Genomic DNA, 20,903 nt, shown 5'->3' on the forward strand with positions numbered 1-20,903 from the left:
TTAATGAGGTAGCTCTTGCTGGACTGTTATACTTAAGATTCAAGTGCTCACAGTGAGCAAGACAAGTGGGAAAGTAAGTCATGTCAGAGAATGCTATGTCTTAATATGAGTTTACTTCTTGTGCTAAATAGTCTACAGCTGGCTTTTATAGGCTCCCTTGGAAGACTTATTAAAATTTGAGGAATTTTACAAGTCAGGAGACAGCATGTCAGTAGCCTGAAATTGGTCACAGTAAAAGTATTTACACCACAGAAATCAGCAAATGCTACAATCAGACCCATCTTCCACTTCTCTCTAGCCAGTTACAAACATCAACCAGCACACCACTGGCTAAGCTTAACATTTCAAAGTTGCTTTTAAACAGAATCCACTTTTAGTTCTCTTTCTAAAAACATAGTTTTAAAATACAATTATAGATATTTTGTTTGTTTGGTATAAATTGACTTTTGGTTTAAAAATCAAGTTAATCTGTTAATTCAGCTATTCATTTCATTGGCTAATTGCCCTCTCTATTGCTGCCTAAGACAGATCTTATTTATTATTTACAGCTTCATTCTGTTTCAGAGTTAAGAATTCTATTTTAAATTTGTCAAATTTAGTTAATATAAATTATTATTTTAAAAATATCACTGCCCATCACTTTATTTTATCTGCTGATGCTGCTGCTAAGTCGCTGCAGTCGTGTCCGACTCTGTGCGACCCCACAGATGACAGCCCACCAGGCTTCTCCGTCTCTGGGATTCTCCAGGCAAGAACACTGGAGTGGGTTGCCATTTCTTTCTCCAATGCATGAAAGTGAAAAGTGAAAGTGAAGTCGCTCAGTCGTGTCCGACTGTAGCGACCCCATGGACTGCAGCCTACCAGGCTCCCCCGTCCATGGGATTTTCCAGGCAAAAGTACTGGAGTGGGGTGCCATTGCCTTCTCTGTTATTTTATCAGGCAGTATTTAAAATTTCTCCACAGTTTTATCCAAACAAGTAAAACTGCTATTTTCTCAGAGGAAGAGGATAGGAACAGTGACCAGCTAAAAAAACTGCTGAATTAAACTTTTATTTAAAAGTTATTTTATTTCAGAATTTTTTCTATGTTTTTTCTAATTTAACTGTGAATCATTTTGCTGATATCTTAAATGTTGTTCTGTGATTCGAGTATATTTACATTTTGTATTTTAATTTCATGAGATAAATATTTTTGTTTGAATTTGGTTGCTTTAATCTTAAATTATTAAATAGCTTTGGAAGCCACTTTTACTATTTAATGAGTTTCTCATTTCAATTTCAGATACTTAGATTTATAAGTCAAAACCTGTTCAGAAGTCAATGTTGACTCAATCATAATTTTTTCTTTTGTAATGCCAACAGTTTACAAACAAGTAGTAATCTCAAAGTTTTTTCTATTGTTTGTTTTCAATTCATTGTTTTTTGTTAGTTTTGTTTTACCAAAGGCCTGTTTGCCTATCGATCTATCCACCCATCTGTCCATCAACAGAGCACTGGCTGGTTTCTTTTGGTTTCAGTTTATCTAGCCAAGCATAAGAAGCAGTGACACCTGCTGGTAAGACTGAAAACTCCATTCCAGAATTACTATGGAGTTACCCAATATAAGACACCACCCTTATGGCAGAAAGTGAAGAGGAACTAAAAAGCCTCTTGAAGAAAGTGAAAGCGGAGTGAAAAAGTTGGCTTAAAGCTCAACATTCAGAAAACGAAGATCATGGCATCCGGTCCCATCACTTCATGGGAAATAGATGGGGAAACAGTGGAAACAGTGTCAGACTTTATTTTTTGGGGCTCCAAAATCACTGCAGATGGTGACTGCAGCCATGAAATTAAAAGACGCTTACTCCTTGGAAGGAAAGTTATGACCAACCTAGATAGCATATTGAAAAGCAGAGACCTTACTTTGCCAACAAAGGTCCGTCTAGTCAAGGCTATGGTTTTTCCAGTGGTCGTGTATGGATGTGAGAGTTGGACCGTGAAGCAGGCTGAGCACTGAAGAATTGATGCTTTTGAACTGTGGTGCTGGAGAAGACTCTTGAGAGTCCCATGGACTGCAAGGAGATCCAACCAGTCCATTCTAAAGGAGATCAGTCCTGGGATTTCTTTGGAAGGAATGATGCTAAAGCTGAAACTACAGTACTTTGGCCACCTCATGCGAAGAGTTGACTCATTGGAAAAGACTCTGATGCTGGGAGGGATTGGGGGCAGGAGGAAAAAGGGACGACAGAGGATGAAATGGCTGGATGGCATCACCGACTTGATGGACGTGAGTCTGAGTGAACTCCGGGAGTTGGTGATGGACAGGGAGGCCTGGCGTGCTGCGATTCATGGGGTCGCAAAGAGTCGGACACGACTGAGCGACTGAACTGAACTGAACTGAACTACCCAATATATGCCAATGAGTTCTGAGGTAGCAAGTTCAGAGAAGAGAAAAATGAAAGCAAATAGCCCAATTATTATACAATACTTCAACTATTAACGTGAAAAATTATTTTTAAAAAGACAACAGAGTCTAATAGGTATTATAAACCACACAGGAGACTGTAAGCAGAGATTCATTTCATTCTATCTCAACTCCTCTCCCCACCTGCTTCTCCAGATCTCAGAGGAGAGACTCACCCTCCTTCACTCACAGCATACCAACATCTTTCCATACAAAGGTCCCTTTTTTTGTTTTACTTTATCATATTTTCCCCAGATTCCCACTCCCATCAACTGTCTGCTCTCAACCACACTCACTCTAACATAAATTATTTTGCATATGAAGAAGTTTTAAATAATCACAAATAGTATCATGTTATAGAACTCGAACTTTCCCTCTACTAATTTAATATAAATTTTAATACTTTAGTCATGTTACTTATACTTCAGGTTCATTGCCTTTGGATGTTGAAAAATATTTCAGAGTATGTCTTTCAACCTATTTTATGTATCCGTTCTTCAAGTGATGGACACCTGTGCTGGCTACAACTTCCTGCTACTAAGGATCTATGAATGCTACAATGAGTATCCTTATATATTTGCCCTGTTCCACAGAATGGCTGCTACAAGCTGCACTTATTAACCAATAGGGTCTGAGTGTTCCCGTTTATCCAAATTCTAGCAATCATTTGGTATTTATCCCCATATTCCACATTTTGCCTATCTAATGAGTGTAAAAGTGGTATCTCATTTTAATTTTTAACTGATTATCAATAAGACTTAATATTCCTTAGAAAATGTGTTAGTCATTCAGGTTTCCTTTAACAGCCTAACTTTTAAATTAAGTTCAGTTTATCACTTTTTAATTGTTTGGGATTTTTTAAGACTTTTTTTAGAATAGTAAAACTGAGAGAAAGGTACAAAGATTTGCCATAAATATACCACCTGCCCTGACACATGCATAGCCTCTCCTACTATAAACATTATTCACCAGAATAGTATCTTTTTTTTTTAACCAAGAATAAAACTACACTGCTATCATAATCACTCAAAGTCCATGGCTTATTTGAAAGTGAAAGTTGCTCAGTCGTGTCTGACTGTTTGCAAACCCATAGGAATAGTCCATCTCTGGAGAAGGCAATGGCAACCCACTCCAGTACTCTTGCCTGGACAATCCCATGGACAGAGGAGCCTGGTGGGCTACAGTCCATGGGGTCGTGAAGAGTCGACACTACTGAATGACTTCACTTTCACTTTTCACTTTCATGCATTGGAGAAGGAAATGGCAACCCACTCCAGTGTTCTTGCCTGGAGAATCCCAGGGACTGGGGAACCTGGTGGGCTGCCATCTATGGGGTCGCACAGAGTTGGACACGACTGAATCGACTTAGCAGCAGCAGCAGCAGCATAGGTGTGTATTGGTTCCTTTGCCAGTTTTTGATGGTCATCCAATTCTTAACTGCAGTACTTCCTTGCACATTCTATACATTAATCCGTTGTTGACTTTTGACACTGTTAGTACCTTCTACCAATCGAGTCACTTTGTTTAGAGTCTTCCGATAAACAGAAATACTCTATTCTGATATAGTAATATCCATCAATTTTTCACCACATTTTTTGCTGGGGGAGTCTTAGTGAATAAATGTTTCTTCACACTGGTTCAGGACGATATTCTCCAATATTTTATTCTATTAACTTTATACTTTTAAATTCCTTATTTAGTTTTTTAATACAATTGGGGAATCCCTTCCATATATGGTGTTCAGTAGAAATTCAATTTTTTTCTTCAAAAAGTGAGTTAGTTTTTCCAAACCCTCATTTCCCACTGATTTATGATGTGACCACTAATGAATGCAAGGTTTCCATACAGAGAGAGATATTTCTGAATGCTGTTTAGTTTCATCAGGTTTTTCCCCTCATATCTGTGCAGAATTACACCATTTTCATTGCTATGGTTCTCTAGTATGTATTCAATCCCCCAATTTGGATTTTCTTTTTAAAAACTGACTTAAAAGAGAACTTAATTTTCCCAGATAAGTTATAGAAAAATGTGTTGCATTTCTCAAAAAATTCTGTTATAGTTTTAATTGGAATTGCACTGAGTTTATTGGTTAATTTGAGGAAAACTAGATTCTCCACAACATTAAATCATGGAATCATACTATATCTCTCTGGCTTATAAAAATTTTTCTTTATGATCTTTAATGAAATTTTGAAAATATTTTCTCCATAAAGGTTTTTATATTTTGGATTTTTCTACTTAACTATCAACGTTTTTTCTTTTCTTTTCTTTCTTTTTTTTTTGCTATTGTGAATGGAGAAAGAAACATGACTCTCTCAATTAATATACCTGGTTATAGTCTTCAGGAAACTCTTATAAGAATTTATTATCATTTAATACCCACTCACCTGAAATGGCTTCAGAAATGTTTCTTCCATTGCCAGCCTGCCATATTCAGTGAAAAGCTACAAGGAAAATCACACATCCGCACACACACACACATGCACCCACACACACAAAGAGAGAAAACTTCAGTATCTTCTTGGCTTTCTTTCACTAATTTTTTTCTTTAGCTGTAACATAATATTATATTATTAAGACTGCAATAATCATTGTAAGTAACTAAGTATTAGATTAAGTAGAGCTACCGTAATCAGATATTTTAAAATTAAGGACATAGAGTACATTTTAAAATGAAGTTTCCATTTTAAAGATAACACCTTTATATCTAGAATGTAGGACAATTTTTTTGTGGGGAAGATAAGAGACAAAGAAACATGTGAAATGACGTTTCAAAGCAAAACTTGCATAGATTAGACCAGAGAGCTATAAACTAAGTAGGATAATTTACAAAAATTGTTGCCTGAGGAAATTTAATGGCACAATGGCCTCGATTATTACAAAGGCATACAGGTGTTTGAGCAAGCTCTGGGAGATAGTGAAGGGCCAGGAAACCTGGCATGCAAAGCCTGGCATGGAAGTTCATGGGGTCGCCAAGAGTAGGACACGACTTAGCGACTGAACAACAATAACAACAGACATTTGGTTTAAAAGTGAAGAATCAAATAAACCACCTTTTATTTTTTATTGCTCCCAATTGAGATGTACCGTATCATTTTGTTTCACCAGAAATGTAAGGTTTTAGAGAACACAGACTTGAGGTGGTCCCTGTGATTGGGCCTCTGGAGAGAGTTCTGTTCAGACTGGCCAAGTGGGTTTTCCGATATGTACAAAGGAAATGCCACTTTATCACACAAGAGTAGCAAGCTTCAGAGGCACCTCAGAGTTGGGGAAGGGTGCTGACACAGGGGACTTCCCTCCTTTGGCCTTTTAGAATTGCCCCCAAAGAACTACATTGCCTCTCCTGTGAAAACTGTGGGAATCTAGAAAGCAAATGATAGTACCTAGATATCTGATTATAGTAATTAAATGAAAGTCTGGAATATTATGTTTAAAAGCTGGTCTGGGGACCAGAATCATTACTCATTTTCATCAGAATCATATACTAACATAATTTGAACTCACAGTCTTTTCTGAGAAAGAATGAGGTGATGTCATTTACAGGAAAAAATTTTAAATGATCTCAAAAAGAGATTGATTACTTACTCAATATCACAGTCCAAAATCAGTCCTTTTTTAGAAATCTTAAACAGGTACTGGACAGTGCCATGTCATTAACTGGCTAGGTTATGACACACACCTAAAGAAGCAGTTGTACTCACTCAAAGAAACATCTAACAATTATTCAGCATATCGTCTATTTTTCATAACTGATCAGTGTGATGTACCAGAAACATATTTGGGAGTAACGCTAGATGTGAACTCCAAATAATAGTCCCAGCCTCACAGATCACCCTGTGCTATTATCCTTTGTTATCTGTTACACTGCGTAGGGCCCTTATTGCCAAGATAATATATTAAAAGCAAAATTTTCTGTAAAATAAGCAGAGGGAAACTATCAGAGAAACAATAGGTTTTTCTATTAATATGTAGCTATTAATAACATGAATTGAAAGAGAGAAGAGCGTGTGACAGAGATGAGAACTACCTTTAGGAAATATCTAATCTTCTACTAATTTGAGATTTAAATGCGGCCTGGAGAGTGAAAGAAACACCGAGTCCAATCAGATGATGAGATTTCTATTCCCACTCTGTCACTAACTGGCAACTCATTCTTTTTCAGAAACAATTTCTCATTCATAAAATATTAAGGATAAGTTAGGTGTTCCTGAGGTTTCTTTCAGATCTAAAATAGAATTCTATGAGTTACCATCAGGTGTTCACCCATAGCTATAAAGTGGCCCACAGGAAAAAAATCTAGCATATAACTGATATTATACTAACAATTATTAAATCCTTGACCATAAGACTTCAACTTCACATTTTGGGCCATTTTTAAACCAAAAGTTCTTTTTCCACTCTAACGTGCCATATATTTTCCCGTATACAGGGTCGACAAGCAAGTAGCTTTACTGAAACAAAGGACTTTGAAAACTGAACTAGAAAGAACATAAGCATACAGGGTTAGAACAAGAAACCTGGAAATGTGACAACTTCCATTTGGTTATGTTTTTAAATCTTTCTGACTGTTACCTTTTACAAGTACAAGAAGGCCTGACAAAATCTTAAAGTTCTGCTATCCATGCCCCAAAGATTACCAGATATATAAAACAGACTATAAATACTGTTACCTGAAGGTGCTGAAGATCATCCTCTTGGACATTTTGAGATAAATTATAAACCTTGATTAAGAAATAAAATCAAAATGAGAAAATAATAAGCAACAAACTAAGCACTTATTTTGCTATTCTCTATTTTTGAAATATCAATTATCATAAAATCAAACTCTCTCATGTATATTCTTCTATAATGATATTTATAAGACCTTGAGAGAGAAGTAAAGAAAGCCTGAGAGACAGTAAACAATGCATTAATACAATGATCATAAAACTGTTCCAGAAATATAGTAGCCACCTGTTTTGGAGGCAGAATGTTAAAATTATTTCATGAACCTAATTCATCAATTAGTATTAAAATAATCATTCTTATAAGCTTACCAAAATAATAGCAATCTGGATCTTAATAACCCATATATAAAATTTTGTCTTGAAAAATTATATTGGCTTCTTTACAATCAATTATTTAAGTCTATAGAAAATTTCATCACAAGGAAGTTCTGAATATGTTGCTTACATCCTCAGACACATGCTTTATTGCTTCATGAATAGATTAAAGTAAAACTCTTTTTTTTCCTGAGAAAGAGGATAAATATCAGTAACTTCAAAGAAAAGTTAATGATGTTTGTTTATGTACTGATACAAACAGTATACTTTGTGTACTTTTTTCAATAACAGATTACTTCTCAGATAATAATAGTCATTACTAAGGACTTAGCAGATTTTTCAGTGAAAATATTTAATGTCTACAGGAAAAATATAAATAAAAATTATTTAAAAGGCAAAAATAATCCATTTTTAATTGACTTGTTAGAAGTTAGATATTAAGTCAGTATTTTAAAGGCTAATTAAATTAAGAAGTATATTTTTAAAAGTTAGTCAATCTTACGGCTACCTCAGTGAATAGATCATTCAGACAGAGTATCAGCAAGGAAACATCGGACTTAACAACACACTAGATCACACTGACTGAACAGATACATAAAGATCATTCTGTCAAAAAGCACAGAATATACACACTTCACAAGTGAACATGAACCATTCTCAAGGACATGTCAGGTCACAAAAAAAACCTTAATAAATTCAAAGAAGAATGAAATCATATCAAAGCAGCTTCTCCAACCACAATAGTATGAGACCAGAAATCATTCACAAGAAAAAAAATGGGGAAAAAAACAGGAAAATGTGGAGATTAAATAATGTGCTACTGAATAACCAATGGATCATGAAAGAAATAAAAAGAGAAATTTAAAAATACCTAAAGATAAATGCGAGCAGAAATACCACACATCAAAATCCATGAGATGTAGCAAAAATGCTTCTGAGAAGAAGTTCATAGCAATATGGGCCTACCTCAAAAAACAAGAAAATTCCCAAATAAACAATCTAATTTTACACCTAAAGAGACTAGAAAAAAAGAACAAAGCCCAAAGTTTGTAGAAGGAAGGAAATAATAGATGAGAGCAGAAATAAAGAAAATAGAGATTAAAAAATAAAAATATCAATGTAACTAAAAGCTAGTTGAAAAGATAAATAAATTCAACAAGTTATTAGCTAGACTCACCAAGAGAAAAAGAAAGAGGGCTCAAATAAATAAAATCAGAAATGAAAGAGGAGAAATTACAACTGATATCACAGAAATACAAAAGATTATAAGAGACTACTATGAACAGTTATATGTCAACAAATTGGATGACCTAGAAGAAATGGATAAATTTCTAGAAACATGCAATCTCCAAAAACTGAATCATTAAAAAAGAAAAATCTGAATAAACTGATTACTAAAAAGAGACTTAAACAGGAATCAAAAAACTCCCAACAAATATAAACACAGGACCAGATGGCTTCAATGGCAAATTCTATAAAACATTCAAAGAAGATTTAATATCTATCTTTCTAAAAACATTCCTAAAACTTTTTCAAATCCTTTTTATGAAGCCAGCATTATCCTGATACCAAAACCAGAGATGGACACCACAAAAAAAGAAAACTACGCCAATTCCCTGATGAATATAAATGCAAAAATCCTCAGCAAAATATCAGCAAACTGAATCCAACAATACATTAAAAGACTAAACAAACCACAATGAGATACTACCTCCTACCTGTTAGACTGGCTATTATTGAAAAGATAAGGAACAGTTACATGTTGGAGAGGATGTGGAGAAAAGGGAACCTTCATATACTATTAGTAGGATTGTAAATTTGTGCAGCCACTAGGGAAAACAGTATGTAGATTCTTAAAAAAGTTAAGAACAGAACTACCATATGACCCAGTAATGGTATTTATCTGAAGAACATGAAAATACTATTTAAAAAGATATATGCACCCTTATGTTCAATATATCACTATTTACAGTAGCCAAGATACAGAAAGTCCTTATGTGTCCAAAGGATGAATGGATAAAGATATAACACATACATGCACACACTGGATTACTACTCAGCCATAAAAAGAAGGAAATACAGCCTTTGTGACAACATGGATGGACTTTGATGATATTATGCTAAGTGAAATGGGTCAGATGGATAAAAACAAATATGTTATTTTACTCATGTGGAATAAGTGAATGAATAAAATAAAAGTGAACTCACAGAGATCAGATTACTGGTTACCTGGGGACAAGAGGGGTGAGGGCTGGGCAAAATGGATAAAAAGGGGTAACTATGTGGCGATAGATGGATACGAGACTTATGGTGCGATCACTGTATTCAGGATGGGGTGTTCCCGTGTATACCCAGGGCGGATTCATGTTGATGTATGGCAAAACCAATACAATATTGTAAAGTAACTAGCCTCCAATTAAAATAAATAAATTTAAATTTTAAAAAGTGAACTATAATATTATACACCTGAAACTTATACTTTTTTAAAAAAAACTAGTCAATCATAGGTTATAATCATGACTTTCATTTTAAAGTTCTTTATAAAAAAGTTCAGTCTTCCTTCTATCCATCTTTTCATTGTCCTAGCTACACATGCCCTGGTTGCCTGTTCACTAGGTCCATTCTCCCTACAGGCTTATGATCTCAGCTTTGATTTACTCATCCTAACCACTCTGCCTTTCCTACCCTTTAAAATTATTTTACCTTTCTTTAATGGTCTGTTTCTTGATCACTTTCTCTTCTTGCTCTTTCTAGTGAATAGAAAATATCTAAAAATTGTCTTAAAATGTTTATGCTGTGTGTGCTATGATCATAGTAAAAGCCTTAAGGGCTTTTAGGACAATTATAAAGTGTACAGTAACTTCAAAAACAATACTTAAAAAAAATAGAGAGCGAGAAAAGGAGAGAAAGACATTTACTTTCCTAAATGTACTTTGTGTGTTAGTCACTTGGTAATGTCTGACTCTTTGCGACCCCATGGACTGTAGCCTGCCAGGCTTCTCTGTCCATGGAATTCTCCAGGCAAGAATACTGGAGTGGGTTGCCATCTCCTTCTCTAGGAAATGTACCTTAAGGTACTATAAAAAGTTGTGTGTGTGTGTGTGTGTATACATATATATATATATATATAATTTTTACATCTATAAATTTTGTTTCATTAAATAAAACTTAGAATAGGTGGTTACAATGTAACTACATACATTAAAATTACTGAGTTTGAAGTGATGGAAGCCACTCAGTCATGTCCAACTCTTTGTGACTCTATGGACTATAGCCCACCAGGCTCCTGCATCCATGGAATTTTCTAGGCAAGAGTACTGGAGTGGGTTGCCATTTCCTTCTCCAGGGGATCTTCCCGACCCAGGGATCGAACCTGGGTCTCTTGCATTGCGGGCAGACACTTTACTGTCTGAGCCACCAGGGAATTGTAGACTTTAAATAGAAAAAATTACCAATAAGATAATGTTTTCTGGTTAAAGCAGGCAATTTGAAAACTGATCAGAAATTAGATTACAGTAATTAAAAACAATTCTACTCTTATAGAAATAATAAGAACTAGTATGCTAATTGAGTCAAATAATATACATATAATATACATTTCTGTTGTTTGTCTCACTACCACATTTACATACAAATATATATATTCATAATTTTATTTAAAGAAATATCCATCAAAATGGATTTATTTTATTCCATACCTGAATTGAGCTGATCATTGTGCTAAGGGCAAATACTGTGGCAGAATCTCTCAAAGTTGACTGACTATCAAAGGTTCCCTGAGTATCCATCAATAGCACTGCAACCTGTAGGCAAGTAGAGTACATTATTGATATCTTATAGAACATGCAGGGCATTAGGGTTACCACAAAGTTAATACCATAAGGACTAAAGCAAACCATCGGCAATGAATATTTAATAGGTAATTTTTCACACGTGCCATGAATGCCACTGAAAACAGAAATATTAATTTGCTGCTGAATACTGTAATGATTAATTTTCACTGGCAATCCAACAAAACAGAAACAGCATTGCTAATTGATCTGCTGTTCTACTGTCCCTATGATTTTGCCTACTGTGATCAACAGCAAGGAAGCTGGGAACATGAAATAAGATGCTACCCACTTCCCTTTTAAACTTCATGTCAAATGGTCAAAATTAGTTTTTAAAAGAGCATTTTTGAGGATCCTGAAAAGTGGTAACCGCTGGTAAGTGAAAATTCAATTTTCTTTAAGAAGCTTGCATCATACCTTTTTACCATCAGGTTTATTGATAAGGAAGATTTCACTCCATATCTGGATTCCGGTGGTCTCTCGTTCAGACCCGCCTCTCCACGAAAAACCGGTCAATGGTTCATTGTGATCTCCAACCCAATCAACTGATTCCTGTAAATTAAGAAAGTCTATGATACTAAACTAGATATATAGTACAGGTTCTTCTACTCACCTGTACCAGTTAGTATTCCTCTTCAACTCCAGACAAAAGGAAAACAACATATACACATCTATTATACTGATACAATTGCTTTATTTACACATTCAAAAAATTAATATGGAAGAGCAATCATATGTCACATGGTATGCTACATCCTGCGGATACAAAGATATCATTCCAGATAAGAGGAAGCTCACAGCCTAATAGGGGGGACAGACATGCTAACAAAGCATTATGATGCGATACATGTATGCCAAAATGGGTGTGTATTTTAGACATAACTGGAAACATATAGAAAGAAACAACTAACTCTTAGTTAAGACATCACAGGAGAAGTGATATTAGAGCTAAGACTTGAATGATGTTTAGGCATTTCCCAGGTGAGCAAACTCAGCAAGGGCATTCCAGAAACAAAGAAATAAAGGTATGAGAGAGAATATTATGTCAAGATATACACAATAAGAATATACACAAATGCTTCTCCAGATTGGGGAAGGAGGGAACAAATGGCAGGAGGATAAGTACCTAGCAATAGGTGTAGAACAACAAAATCAAATCTGTTACACTTTAATTTGAGCAAATACTATTTAACATAAGCAACGTGAGAAGCATTATCAAGTATTTCAATGTTTATTTCACAATTAAAATTATGGTTATGCCTGAAACTACATAACCTGAAAGAATGGAAAGTATTCTAATTTTGTTCATTCAGTTTTCCTACCTGTGTTAAGCAGTGTACTAATGTTGGTATGACAGAAATAGAAAATGGCAAGAATTTTGTTTGTTTTAAAAGCCTGAATGTATTTTGGTCATTCTGTTATTGGTTTGTTTGGAGGCTAGAGATAGAAGATGTTAAAGTTAACATTACAAAGCTGTTCAAAAATATCTCACCTATATAAAAGATTAATCCAAAATGGTTAATTATTATATAAATGCATAACACAAAGTTTCTTTGGGTAGTATGTCTATTCTGCCTCAACATCCATATTTGTATCTGAATTGCTATGGGTAAAAGGGTAGACAAAAATACTGGTATTCTCTCAACTTCTTTCTGTTCCCCCACTCTAATCTCCTATTTATCCTTCTGCTTTTGGTTGGTTGCATGCCCCCTAAAGCCTCTTTTCTATGCCACACTATTATTTCAAATGTAACCACGGTGTTGGTTGCCTTTGGGGGTGGGTTAAAGGTGAGAACTGAGTGGGAAAAGATAACAGAACTTTGTGAGGTTAACAGCAAGATACACTTGATAGGATTTGGGGCTACCCAGGTATTTACATTTCCCCCCACAAAACAGATATACACTTCAGATGTAACTACATGTAAATGTTACAACAAAAGAAAAAAACTAAATAAATACTGAAATACATAATAATGATGTATATTGAAATATTTATAGGGAAGAATACTGAAGTCAACAATTTACTTTGAAATGAATCAAAAATAAGATAGAGCAATAGACTGAAACAGGGAAGAATAGCTGGATACAACAAAAGTAGTAAAGCAAGATTATTAATGTTATTGGTACAATCTAAGCAGTGCACATCCAGGTATTCACTGCAAGGTTCTTTTAGCTTTGCTGCATGTATGAAAAATGTCATAGTAAATGTTGGGCACAAAATAATTATAATAAAAATTATGACAAAAGTTATTCGGCATTTTAAACACTAACATGTAAAGTTTATAACTGTATCACTGTACTTGTCTATTTGCAGAAGAATTTTTTAAAATGTGTTACGTTCTAAGGGAAATGTAGCAAAGTGGCTTCAGACAAAGTGGCCTATATAGTTTGGTCCCCAAAGCACCAGAGTTGGAATGGTTACACGATAGCATTTTTAAACTAGTTCATCTTTAGGGAACATAATAATGGAAACATTGGACACTACTATAAATAAAAACACAAACGGATAGAAGCACAGAAATCAGAAAACTTTTTAAACTTCTTCCCTACCTGGTTATACATGTATCTCAACATGAAGTCCATTAGGAAGGATTTTCCTTTTCTAAATGCTCCAGCCACAGATACAGCGACGACTTCCTTGTCCCTGACAGCCTCTGAGAGAAGGATCCGATTTAGAGCAGTTTCATCTAATTCAAAGGAATGGTCATCTTTGACAATGAGGACTTGGACCGGTCCTGCCTTTTTCACTGGCTCCTCCTCCTCGGAGCTCCATTCATATGTCTTTTCTGAAAACCCACCTGTTGAATAAGATAAGAATTTATTCAGAAATCGTCCCAGAACACAGGAAATGTGTATGTACCTCTTGATTCTCAAACATCTGAAACAGGAGCACAGTGGAATTTGTTGTTGTTCTGTCGCTAAGTTGTGTCCAAATCTATGAGACCTCATGGAATGTAGCATGCCAGGCTCCTCTGTCCTCCACTATCTCCCAGGGTTTGCTCAAATTTATGTCCACTGAGTCAGTGATGCTATCTGACCATCTCATCCTCTACTGCCCTCTTCTCCCTTGGCCTTCAATCTTTCCCAGCATCAGGGTCTTTTCCAGTGGGTCGGTTCTTTGCATCAGGTGGCCAAAGTACTGGAGCTTCAGCTTCAACATCAGTCCTTCCAATGAATATTCAACATTGATTTTCTTTAGGATAGACTGGTTTGATCTCCCTGCTGTCCAAAGGACTCTCAAGAGTCTTCTCCAGCACAGTATGAAAGTATCAAACTGTGGTGCTCAGCCTCACATCTGTACATGACTACCAGAAACACCATAGTTTTTACTATATGGACCGTTGTTGGCAAAGTGATCTCTTTGCTTTTTAATATGCTGTTGAGGTTTGTCATAGCTTTCCTTGCAAGGCATATCTTTTAATTTCATGACTTCAGTCACTGTTCACAGTGATTGTGGATACCAAGAAAATAAAATCTGTCACTGTTTCCATTTTTCACCCTTCTATCTGCCATGAAGTGATGAGACTGGATGCCATGATCTCAGTTTTTTAAAGGCTGAATTTCAAGCCAGCTTTTTCAGTCTCCTCTTTCACCCTCATCAAGAGGCTCTTCAGTTCCTCTTCACTTTCTACAGTGGAATTAGAAATGCTCCTTTTATGGACATATATGCTGTCGCTTACATTGTATCTCAGAAACACTTACAGCTCGTCTTTCTCATCAAGTGGCCAAATTAAATAGAATTTTATTTTTAAGAAAGCTCTAAATCAGTGCAGAGATCTCTGTTTATTGAGTGAGAAAAAAAAAATCAAAGCAAAGGCCTCCACTTTTGGAGCAAAAGAATAAAATAGCTTTAGTTTACACTTCATCCCTTAGAAATAAGTTTAATTATTCACATTAAGGATTCTTGTAACACTTTTTAAAGCTGAACATGTGTAGGAAGAAATACACAGAGGGACTCAGAATCACATATTCTAAAATTATACTTTGTAGCAATGGAAGTTACAGATAATTAAATTGGGTAGGGCCAGATTATAGAAGCCCTTCAAATCCATGGCAAAGTGGTCTGGATATAATTCAATCAAAAAATAAAAAGCTTTTGAAAGTTAACTTTATGTGGAGATCTTATAAACAAGGTGGGTGACTCTGGGAAATGACTAAATCTCTTAGTTTCTTCATCCGTAAAACAGAACAGGTACTATTAATAGTATCTATTTAAGAGTTGTTGGAAAGATGAAGGGAGTTACTACATGTAAAGTGTTGAGAACAAGGCTGGGCACACAGAAAATTCATAAAGGTCAGCTGTGATCATCATCACTACCACTACCTTGGGATTACAAATTGAACTAAATATTCCTGGAAGAAGTTTCTGCCTATTTTCTATAAATTTATGTGTGTTTGTGTATGTGTGTGCGTGCATGTGTGTTTTCAAAGTTTTGTATTTAATTGTCAAAATGCTATTGCTGACAAAGGCCCTATTTTAGAAATCATCCCTAATATATAAGGATTTCTGAACCCTAGACTTTGGCATTTGTAGTATATTATAAAACAACTTCAATGTGTCAAGTGATGTATTCTTAGATCCGTAGCCTTTTTAATGTACCTTCATAATGTCCTCCCACTTTGACTCTGGGGTTAGCTAAGTGATTTGTTTTATGACACAGCAGAGGATGTGAGACATGACGCAGCAGAGGCTTGAAAGAGTACTTGTGTTTCCATTTTGCTCTTTCACCTCTGCTGTTCATCCTGAGAGTATCCCTAGACTAGTCTGCTGCAGGATGAGAGACACCTGAAGCAGAGGCATACTGCCCAGTTCCAGCCAGGGCCCCCAGCAAGCCAACCCCCAGCCACATGAGGAAGCCCAGTCAAGACGAACAGATTTGCCTAACAACAATTTCAACATGTGATCAATAAATGCCATTCTTCTATGCCCCTGAGGTTTTATGACCACTTATTATACAACATAACAGGCAATAATTAACTGATACAACCTACAACCCCTTTCTTTAGAAAGGCAGTATAGTGTAGTGGTTAAAAACACAGGCTCTGGAACCAGATGGCCGAGATTCCAATCAAGACTTCCTCATTTCTTAGCTGAGTAACCTTAGGCAAGTTGTTTGACCTCTTTGTGTCTACCTCATAAAGTTGTTGTGAATTAACATACACATGTAATACACTTAGAACCCTGGCTGGTATATGTGTAAGTATTATTACAGACTTAGCAAACTAGAGCCAAATATGTAACTGGCCTTGCCCAAGAAAAACAGGTAAAAATTTCTGTATCAGGCAATCTACCACAGATGCTTTCTTGTGTTATTTATTTATTTCAATACTCCACCAAGTTATTTATTATTATCTGTATTTTTGATATACAAGGAAATTAGGAGTTGGCTTAAGTAACTTTTTCAAGATCATACATACTAGCGTTCACACAGTAATTGTCAATTTGGGATTAGATCCCAGATTGATTTTAGTGGGCACAACTTCTGATTTTAATGCAAGTGTCTCCAATATTTGAGGTCACATTTGTTCTAATTGATGTGGTCTGATAGATACATTTTATGCTATCAGGTTAAGGAAGTTCTCTTCTACTTCTAGTTTACTGTTGATTTTTAAAAATCATAAATGGAAAAATGAATTTTATTAACTGTCTTCTCTAAAGCTATTGAGATGACCATATGGTTTTTCCTCTTTAATCTATTACCTTCCTAAGTCGCTTGGTCGTGTCTGACTCTTTGTGGTCCCATAGACTGTGGCCCACCAGGCTCCTCTGTCCATGGAATTCTCCAGGTAAGAATACTGGAGCAGGTTGCCATGTAGTGAGTAATATAACTTTTCACTTTTGTATAAATCTAATATTTTCAGGGTGCAGAATATTAATTACACACTATTAGATACAGGTTGCTAAATTTGTTTAGGATTTATACAGCTATATTTATAAATGAATTTGAGCAAACTCTGGGAGTTAGTGATGGACAGGGAAGCCTGGCATGCTGCAGTCCATGGGGTTGTGAAGAGTCAGACGTGACTGAACTGAACTGATTCATAAATGAGTTGAGTCTATAACTTTCCTTTCTCATTTTGTTTTTGACTGGTTTATTAACAAAGTTACATTGGCTTTACCAAATGAATTAGCAAATTCTTCCTTTTCTATCTTCAGAAAGAGTAGTAAAGGATTAAATAGTTTTATGACATTTTGATAGGACTTGCCTATAAAACTATCTGGGTCTAGCATTTTCTTTGTGAGATTAATTTGTAACTACTATCTCAATTTCATTAATACTTATGATGCTATAATTATATTAGTAGTAATAAAGCTTTTTATTTCTTCTTGAGAAACTTTTGGTACATTATATACTTCTAGGAATTTTTCTCCATTGTCTAAAAGTTCAGACATTATATCAAAAAAGTCAAAGATGTGAACTGTATCATTAGCCAACCTGACCAAATTTAACATCTAATAATTGCAGAATCATGCATTTTTTAAAGTTCATATGGGGAATTTACCAAATAGACCATGTACCAGTTCATAAATCAGATCTCAGCAAGCTTGAAAGTATTAAAATAATATATGTTTTCTGACAATAGAGAAATTAAAATAGAAATCAGTAACAAGAGGATATTTAGAAAATTCCTAAATGTCTGGAAATCAGCAGTAAATTTCTAAATAACCTATGAATAAAAGAAGAAATCATAATAAATTAGAAAATGTTGTACACTAAATGATCTAATGACTGTTCTAATCCATTTATCAATTCGTCTATCTACAAACTGATGCAGCAATCCTACCTTATCTTAATCAAAACAGCTTTATGAAAAGTCACTATAAATAGTGGGCAAACCCTTCCTCAGATCAGATCAGATCAGTCGCTCAGTCGTGTCCGACTCTTTGCGACCCCATGAATCGCAGCACGCCAGGCCTCCCTGTCCATCACCAACTCCCGGAGTTCACCCAGACTCACGTCCGTCAAGTCAGTGATGCCATCCAGCCATCTCATCCTCTGTCATCCCCTTCTCCTCCTGCCCCCAATCCCTCCCAGCATCAGAGTCTTTTCCAATGAGTCAACTCTTCACATGAGGTGGCCAAAGTACTGGAGTTTCAGCTTTAGCATCATTCCTCCCAAAGAAATCCCAGGGCTGATCTCCTTCAGAATGGACTGGTTGGATCTCTTTACAGTCCAAGGGACTCTCAAGAGTCTTCTCCAACACCACAGTTCAAAAGCATCAATTCTTCAGCGGCTATTTTGATCCTTTCCATATGAATATTAAAATCAATATGTTAGTGTGTAGTATCTTATTTATATAGAAGTAGAGAAAATATGACATGTTAGAATCTTGCTTAGAGGAAATTTATACTGGAATGCATTTAATAGAAAAATGTTTGAAAAATCATAATCTAACATCCATCTCAAGATGAAAAAGAATGGCAAACTAAATGCAAAGAAAAGGTAAGAAATAATAAAGATAGTATCACAAATCAATAAACTAGAAGATCAAGATTAATTCAATAATCTAAGACCTAAGAAAAAAGAAAAATTCCCACAGATTATCACTATCAGATATTAAAAAAGGTATCACACAGATCTTACATTATATTTAAAAATAATGAGAACATTATGAATAATTTTTGTTAATAAATTTGATAATTTTAATGAAATAGATAAATAAAAAATAACATCATTTATTTTAAAAACTACACAAGAATAAATACAAAATAGAAATAATCTTATATCTGGAAAATTAGCTAAATTCGTATTTTAAAATCTTCATGCAAAAACAAAACAAAATAAAACTCCAGGCTCAGTTGGTGAGATTCCATGGTAAATTTTTCCAAATATTTAGAAAAAAAAATAATGGGCATTTTACACAAACTCTTCCAGAGAACAAAAATAAGGCACCATTCTCAACTTGTTTTGTGTTTTCAGCAAAACTATCATACCAAAACGTGTCAAGAATATTTTAAAAAGGAAAATTATAAGCCAGTGTCTCTTAAACTCAAAAAGTTCTAAAAATACATAGCAATTCAACTCCAGAGACAATAAAAAATCGAATATATCACAACTACATGGTATTTATTTATTAAAGAAATTCAAGGTTAGCTTAATATTCAAAGGCAAGCAATTGGCTATATTAAGTAAAAGGGAAAATAATTTCAACAGATTCATAAAAACAGGTATAAAAATGTAACACTTATTTCTGATTGAAAAGAAACTCAACAAATTAGGAATAGAAGGAAAATTCTCTAATCTGATCAATGGTATCTACAGGTATAGCTAATATTATACTTAGTTTTGTAATAATGAAGATTTCTCTGAAATTAGGGATCTGACATGGATGACTACTTCTAATTAGCATTACACTGAAAGTACTAGCCAGTGCAACAGGTGAGATAATTCACCAAAGATAAAAGGGCGGGAGAACAAGAAATCAAATATCATTATCTACAGATGACATGATTAGGTATGCAGAGAATCCAAAAGAATATATAGATAATTAATAAATTTAGCAAAGTTTCTGGATATGAAGTTGATTTCTTATATGTTATATACTTGCAGCAAAAAGTTACAAAATGAAATTTAGAAAAGCCCTCACAAATATATAATCAGTTGACTTGTTCTTGGTCAATTAATTTTTGTAATAGTTTAACTGGAATATAATTTGCATAACATATAATTTATCAATTTAAAGGAAATAATCGATTTGATGGTTTTTAATAATTGTGCAAACTATCACCATGATTAGTTTTATAACGTTGTGGTCACCTCCCAAAATACCCACATCCTTAGCAGTCATCCCCATTCTTCCTTACCTACCTCCAGCCCTAGGCAACCATTAGTGTATCAAAGATTTGCCTATTTTGGACATTTCATATAAATGGAATCATACAGTAGGTGATGTGATCTTTTGGTGACTTTTCTTGATTTAGCATAATGTTTTCAAGGTTTATCCAGTACATGTCAGTACTTCATTTTTTATGGTCAAATAATATTCCATTGTGTGAATATACTATATTTTGTTTATCCATTCAGTTGATAATCATTTAGGTTGTTTCCACTTTTGGCTACAATGAATAATGCTGTTATAAACTTTATGTACAAGTTGGTATGTGTACACATGTTTTAATTTCTCTAGGATGTTCAATTGATTTGTGACAAAGATGCTAAGGTAATTCAATGGAGAAAGAACAGTTTTCACAACAAATGGTACTGCAACAGGATATCTAAATGCAGAAAGTAAACCTAGATATATTACACTCTACACAAAATATTAACTCAAAATGGATCACTAACCTTAAGGTAAATCCAAAACTATTAAATTTTTGGAAGAAAATGTAAAAGAAAAGATTTATGACCTTGTATTTGGCAATGATTTCTTAGATACGATTCCCAAAGCATGACCCATAGTTTTAGTCTCTTTAGGCTGCTACAACAAACCACCACAGACTGGCTAGCTTATGTATAACAATTTTTTTTCATAGTTCTGGAGGGTGGAAGTCCGAGATTAGGGTGCCAGCGTGGTCAGATAAGGACCTTTTACCAAGTTACATATTTCTCATTGTATCCTCACAGGGTGGGAAAGACTGCAGAGTTCTG

General features: G+C 34.8%; 1 protein-coding gene across 2 annotated transcripts in view; it reads right to left on the reverse strand.

Annotated features, from left to right (window-relative positions):
* The window catches only part of ATL1 (atlastin GTPase 1), a 74,173-nt gene that overhangs the window by 30,079 nt on the left and 23,191 nt on the right, over positions 1–20,903 (reverse strand). For both annotated transcript variants that reach the window (XM_086321591.1, XM_086321590.1), the window contains exons 2-6: positions 13,864–14,111; positions 11,732–11,866; positions 11,183–11,287; positions 7,113–7,163; positions 4,830–4,886 (exon numbers count right to left, since the gene is read on the reverse strand). In XM_086321591.1, the coding sequence (XP_086177717.1) occupies positions 4,830–4,886; positions 7,113–7,163; positions 11,183–11,287; positions 11,732–11,866; positions 13,864–14,111 (596 nt within the window). The remainder of the gene's footprint in view (positions 1–4,829; positions 4,887–7,112; positions 7,164–11,182; positions 11,288–11,731; positions 11,867–13,863; positions 14,112–20,903) is intronic.

This window comes from Bos grunniens, chromosome 10 (genome assembly GCF_055505025.1).
Source record: "Bos grunniens cultivar Pamir isolate PY7600 chromosome 10, Bosgru_T2T1.0, whole genome shotgun sequence".
Taxonomy (NCBI): domain Eukaryota; kingdom Metazoa; phylum Chordata; class Mammalia; order Artiodactyla; family Bovidae; genus Bos; species Bos grunniens.